Source organism: Lupinus angustifolius, chromosome LG10, assembly GCF_001865875.1.
Source record: "Lupinus angustifolius cultivar Tanjil chromosome LG10, LupAngTanjil_v1.0, whole genome shotgun sequence".
Lineage (NCBI taxonomy): Eukaryota > Viridiplantae > Streptophyta > Magnoliopsida > Fabales > Fabaceae > Lupinus > Lupinus angustifolius.
This window is the reverse complement of record NC_032018.1, coordinates 3,553,613-3,559,800: the sequence shown is the minus strand read 5'-3', so window position 1 is coordinate 3,559,800 and position 6,188 is coordinate 3,553,613. Positions and strand designations below refer to the sequence as shown.

The window sequence follows — 6,188 nt, the reverse complement described above, 5'->3', positions numbered from 1 at the left end:
TTGATTTTTCTAGAATTGATGCATAGGACAGTGAGAATAAGTAGATTCCTCCCAAATTTAAAATATCCATAATTAAATTATAAAAATGAAAGAAACAAGAAATTAAAATTAAAGTAATTTATAAGAGTAAGACAATTAGGTTAACTTGAGTCCCTCACTCTTAATGTTGGATCTTGGATGTGTCAATCAATCAAATGTCTCAAAAATCAAAATGGAGCTTCTGGTGGAATACCATGGTGCGGTTATTATAACAAAAGTGACACATGTATTATTTCAATATTATAACAAAAGTCATCAATTTTCATAAAAATAAATATGTGAACAATTTTAAAATTACACATATAGCTTTGAGTGTAATATATTTGTACGGTCAGTAGATTAAAGATTTCATTCTTATGAGTATCACTTATTGACAAGAGAAACTTCACAATTTGAGAGAAATTAATTTATTACTTAAAATAGTGAAAGAATATCATTGGTAGTACAAAAAATACATCATTATTTATTTACTTGTATTACATTTTCTAATGAAACAATAATGGTTAAATTTAAATATGAATGAAAAATGATACAATTAATTACATGAATAAAACTTCTATACTATACTGTCGTACGGGTATGATAGTTTCCAATGCAATCCTATCTAATTTCCATATGCAATCCTATCTAAGAAGTAAAATATAAGAAGTGAAGATAGAGCAACAGTTACAAATAACAGTCACCGCTGACTCATTACTACAACAACAACACACCACATAAGATAAAACAAAAACCGCTGATTCACTTCAATCAAATCGCATTCTGCACTCTTTCTCTCTCTTCTATTCAAGTGCATTGCAATGGCGAATCTGAAACCAGAGATCTTTGAGCTCAACAATGGAACCATGCAAGTTCTCGTTTCCAATCTTGGCTGCATAATTACCTCATTATCTGTACCCGACAAAGATGGGGTATTATCCGATGTTGTTCTTGGTCTCGACTCTCTTGATTCTTATCAGGTATTATTATTTTCATTAATTTACCCCATCACAATAACTAACCCTTTTTTATTTCAATTATCTCATCTCAAACGTTCTGAATTTGTAATTTATGTTCTGTGTTTTTTCAAAACAATGGCAATCATTTGTAATGCATGCATTTGAGAAATTTTGGTTTTATTATGTTTTATATATACTTTGGAGCACATGCACAAATCAAATTCCGCAAAATTGTTGGAACAGGATGCGACAGATATTATTATATGATTGAAAATTTAAGGAACGGGATTTATATTTGATGTATAATAGATTCATAATTCATATGTTTGGATTAGCTGCTAAAAATACATTGTTTCAATAATCAATTTTTTTGATAAGGTTTCAATAATCAATTATAATATAATCAATTTAATGTCTGGATGTGTTAGCTGATAGGTGATTTTAAGATAATTTCTTATGAGATAGATAAAAGAATCACTTTTATATTTTGAAGCTTATTTGAAATATGTTTGTAATTATTTTAAACCAATCAGATTTTCATACTCCAATTATGGTAGCCAAACACAAACAACATTTTCCCCCTCAAAATATGTTGTGCCCCCTTTTGTTGTAGCTTGTATCAGCAGGAGAAAAAAAATGACAAATTAGATATGTATGGACGTGTATTTGACACGTGCTGTAAGTGTGTCATGTCAGATACATGTGTACCATGCATACACAGTTCCAAAATGGTGAATCTATGCTTTATATTGTGTATAATATATATATATATATATATATATATATATCACGATTTACTAAGATTCAAGGTAGAATGATAGTTTTGTAAGTGGAAATAGTTCAAGTGAAACCATTCATTGATCCAATGGTTAAATGTAATGTCAGTTTAATTTGGCAAAAATTCTGGCTAAATATATATAGTTTTCAGTTTAACTGTGATGATTGATTTTCTTAGTTTATGTTGCTTGCAAGTAGAAAGGTCTTGCTCCTTATTTTGGCTGCATTGTTGGTCGTGTTGCAAATCGAATCAAGGATGGGAAGTTTACACTTGATGGGGTTGAATACTCTTTACCTATCAACAGGCCTCCAAACAGTCTCCATGGTATCAATTCTGCTTTTTGTTTAGTCTTTATGTTGTGCTAAACATGTATAGTATGTTAATGAAATCATGAAATCTATAGATTCAAACACATGCATTTGATTAGAGTCATACTATATGGTTATAAATTATGTGACTTTAAATAAAGTATTTTCTCATACCAGAAGATAATTTATCTCCTTAAGTTCATTCAGTATTTAACATGTCTTGTTTCCCTTCCTTCAAAAAGTTTTCATTTTAAAATATATCATAAAAAAAAAAAATAAGACACATGTATATTTAGTGAATTTAAGAAGATAAATTATCTTCTGGTATGAGCAGATATGTTATTCTCTAACAAATATATATGACTGTCTCTTCCATTCCATCAAAACTTGACAAAAGTAACTGCAAACTAATAAGAATTTGAAATCTTCTTAACCCAATAATGTTAATTGTACACCCGGTTTGTTCACTAACCCTTTATTTACCTTTTTGGGAAAGAAAAAGGGAAATAGCAAGAATGAGAAATCATTTTTCAATATTTTCCTTACCCAAAGTGGTACGTATAGGGTGAGGTGTACAAAACAGAGGTACAAATAACACTATTGTATACCAAGGGAATTTACTGATGAACATTGTTGCAACTATATAATATGATTTGCTTTGCTGTTATTCTTCTATGATCTCATATCCCTCTCTCAAATTTAGGTGGACATGTTGGGTATGATAAGAAGGTATGGGAGGTAGTTGAATATAGGAAAGGTGAAACCCCATCAATCACTTTCAAGTATCACAGTCATGATGGAGAGGAAGGTACTGATTATTCTCATCTCATTTTTGCTCTTCCATGATCTTTATCCGATTTATGTTTTCTATTATGTAAGGTTATCCTGGGGATATAACTGTTACTGCAACTTACACACTCACCTCAAGCACAACCCTGAGGCTTGACATGGAAGGTGTGCCAAAGGACAAACCAATCATAATCAACTTAGCTCAGCATACATACTGGAACTTAGCCGGCCACGACAAAGGGAACATACTCGACCATTCGATTCGGATACCGGCTAATCACGTAACTCCTGTTGATCAGAATACTGTGCCAACTGGTGAAATTATGCCTGTGAAGGGTACCCCCTTTGATTTCACTTCTGAAAAGAGAATAGGCAACACAATCAATGAGGTTGGACTAGGATATGACCACAATTATGTCATTGATTGTGGAGAGGAGAAAGCAGGCTTGAGACATGCTGCAAAAGTGAGAGATCCATCAAGTTCGAGGGTGCTAAACTTGTGGACAACTGCCCCTGGCATGCAGTTTTACACTGCGAATTACGTTAACGGCGTTGTGGGAAAGGGAGGTGCTGTCTATGAAAAGCATGCTGGGTTGTGTCTGGAGACACAGGGGTTCCCCAATTCTATAAACCAGCCAAATTTCCCATCTATTGTGGTTAGACCTGGTGAGAGATATCAGCATTCAATGTTGTATGAGTTTTCTATTGAGTGAAGTTAATATTGTTTGGAGTGGCTTTGCAATGAAGTAGACTTTTTGTTTTTTGCATACTAAGATTCTGAGCCAGAACTTTGGTGTCTCCTAAAACAAATAAACGTTTGTGTTTAAATCATTGCTTCTTTTCACATTATGAGCTATTTTTTATCACTCCTAAATGTAGAGATTAAAATGCAAAACATATAAAGTATCCCACTTTATGAAAGATGTCAAATCCTCAATATTTTTCCTAAGGATTTTGCTATGAAACTATAGAGCATTGAAAGCAAAAGAAAAAGAAAAACGATGTGCTGTAATACTTCTACCTCTTAAATATAATGATATGACAAATGTATCATTAAAACCAAGAGAAAAAACATCTCCTTTGAGGAATCTGTTTCCATTTTTAGCTGCTAGATGTCTGTTTTTTTGTACATTTTGTTGTAAAATTTCAACCATAAAAACTCATTGCTTAAGCATTTCTATTATATATCACATACAAAATTAGGGAGAGTGAGAATAAAATATTATGATATGAAATCATATATTTTAAGCAATGTGAAACTTCAGCAGCACGTTAAACAGGAAGAGGTCTCGTATTAGGCTTAATTGATTTAAGTGGTTATGTTCGATTGAACTGGATGATTTTATATATAGTTAATAATTTTTATCTATAAATATGTAATTATATATAAATTTATGATTATGTATAATTATATAGATTTTAAGTGAACCGTTCAATTTACTTCTTAAGTTATTCCGGTTTAATCAGATTTAACATAGTTGAACCAAAATATCTCTAATTCAAAAGAGTCTAACTTTCATTCAATTAAGAATATAAAATATAGCTATTTGTAGGGATGCCACTAGAACTGAAAATCATAATAATAAAGGTGTCATTAAAATCAGAAGTATGGTTGTTTCAATGAGAACCAGTCGTTCTTACCTATTTACAAGTAATAGTTTGAAGTAAAGTACCCAAATATTTTTTTATTATTAGGCGGTTTTGAAATTTATTGACTTTCTCCCTAGGTTTGTTATAAAAAGGTCATTTAATGTTGGAAAACTAACATATAGATTTTAATAAGGCAGTTTTTTATTTTTGTTCACTCACTCTTTCAAAATAATTATCATAAAAAAGTTGTCTATGAGTTTCAATAATCTCCTCTCCTCTCCGTACTCAATATTGAATATGAGTTGTATTGTAATGCTAGAATCACCAATAACTAGAGTATGACTTTTTAAAGTGAGGTGCATTGACCACCTTTCCTTCAAATTAAATCATAGGTATTTTAATTATTTAATCAATTCAGTACACAATTGTTTTGTCACCAATCAAGACCTGTTAAAATGGACTTGAATTAGCTCATATAGAGTTTGAGCTACTAGATTAGGCTAAAAAATCGGGATATAATTTTATATATCAAATTGTAACTCAAATATTGGATTGTGGCTTATGATAGGTAGGTCCATTTAATATTAAAAAAGTTATTTGAAGTGTAACTTATTTAATTTATTTTTAAAAATATATGTAATTTGATATTAATGTATAAATTATTTTAAAACATTGTTTATCTCAATTCAACTAAACTCATATATTTAATGCCTTATGTATTAATTAAGATGTAATGTCAAATTCACTTATATAATTTTAAAAATATCTCATTTATTAAATCTATCATTCCTATTGGACTATCACTTTCTAACACAACATAATTTATAGTTTCACTTTAATTTATAAATATTTGAACACTATCAAGAATAATATCATGTTAATTTAGTTTTATAGTAATGATACTATAGACTCAAATTCAAAAGAAACTATATATGTCAAAGTATAATTATCATCATAATATATGATCATCATTCTTCACTTTCTATAAAGAGATCTTTTGTATGCTTATTATCTACATATTTATTGTAATCTGGTACTAGTAAAATTTGGTTGTATAGAGTTATATGGTAAATAATTATGTTGTTTTTTAGTTTTTTTTGTAAAAGTTATTCTTCTTTATTATTTTTTTGTGAAAATTAAACCTAAATAAATATAGAATTAAGAAATGAAACCTGAAGTCTAAATGGTTTAATGTTTCTTTTTATTTGATTTGATATATGACATTGTTTTTGTGCTTAAAAGGACATCCAGCAAAATATGACGAATAATATCACGCTTCACTTTATAACATTATTGTAATTTATAAATATTTATGTTATAAATAATATTCTCTTTTTTCAAACTAACATACATACTCCAAAATTTAAAACACAATTGATATGCTTATATGCTTAATTAACAAAAGTAACAAAAGACTAGTACAATGAAAATGATAAAATAATATTGAAATACCAACATGGTGTTCTTATATGCTTAATTATTTTAGTAAAGTCATGTAATTAGTAATATATTCTTACTTCTTAAATTGTCTAAAAGAAAAATTGGACCACTTATATAACATCTCAAATGTAGTATCATCATAGATATTTTATAAAAATAAATATATGTTTTCAGAAGAAACTAACAAATATTAAAGAATTAATATAAAGTTTACAAGTATTCATAGTTGAAATATTTTTCAGCAAAATCGTCAATATTTTCATTATAATAAAAGATAAACTTTTGATTATTAATATATTTTGTACA

General features: G+C 28.9%; 1 protein-coding gene across 1 annotated transcript; it reads left to right on the top strand.

Annotated features, from left to right (window-relative positions):
• On the top strand, positions 769-3,696 carry LOC109358257 (aldose 1-epimerase-like). The gene is made up of 4 exons (XM_019602390.1): positions 769-998; positions 1,953-2,079; positions 2,767-2,871; positions 2,943-3,696. The coding sequence occupies exons 1-4, from the start codon at positions 840-842 to the stop codon at positions 3,563-3,565; spliced, it is 1,014 nt and encodes a 337-aa protein (XP_019457935.1). The 5' UTR covers positions 769-839; the 3' UTR covers positions 3,566-3,696.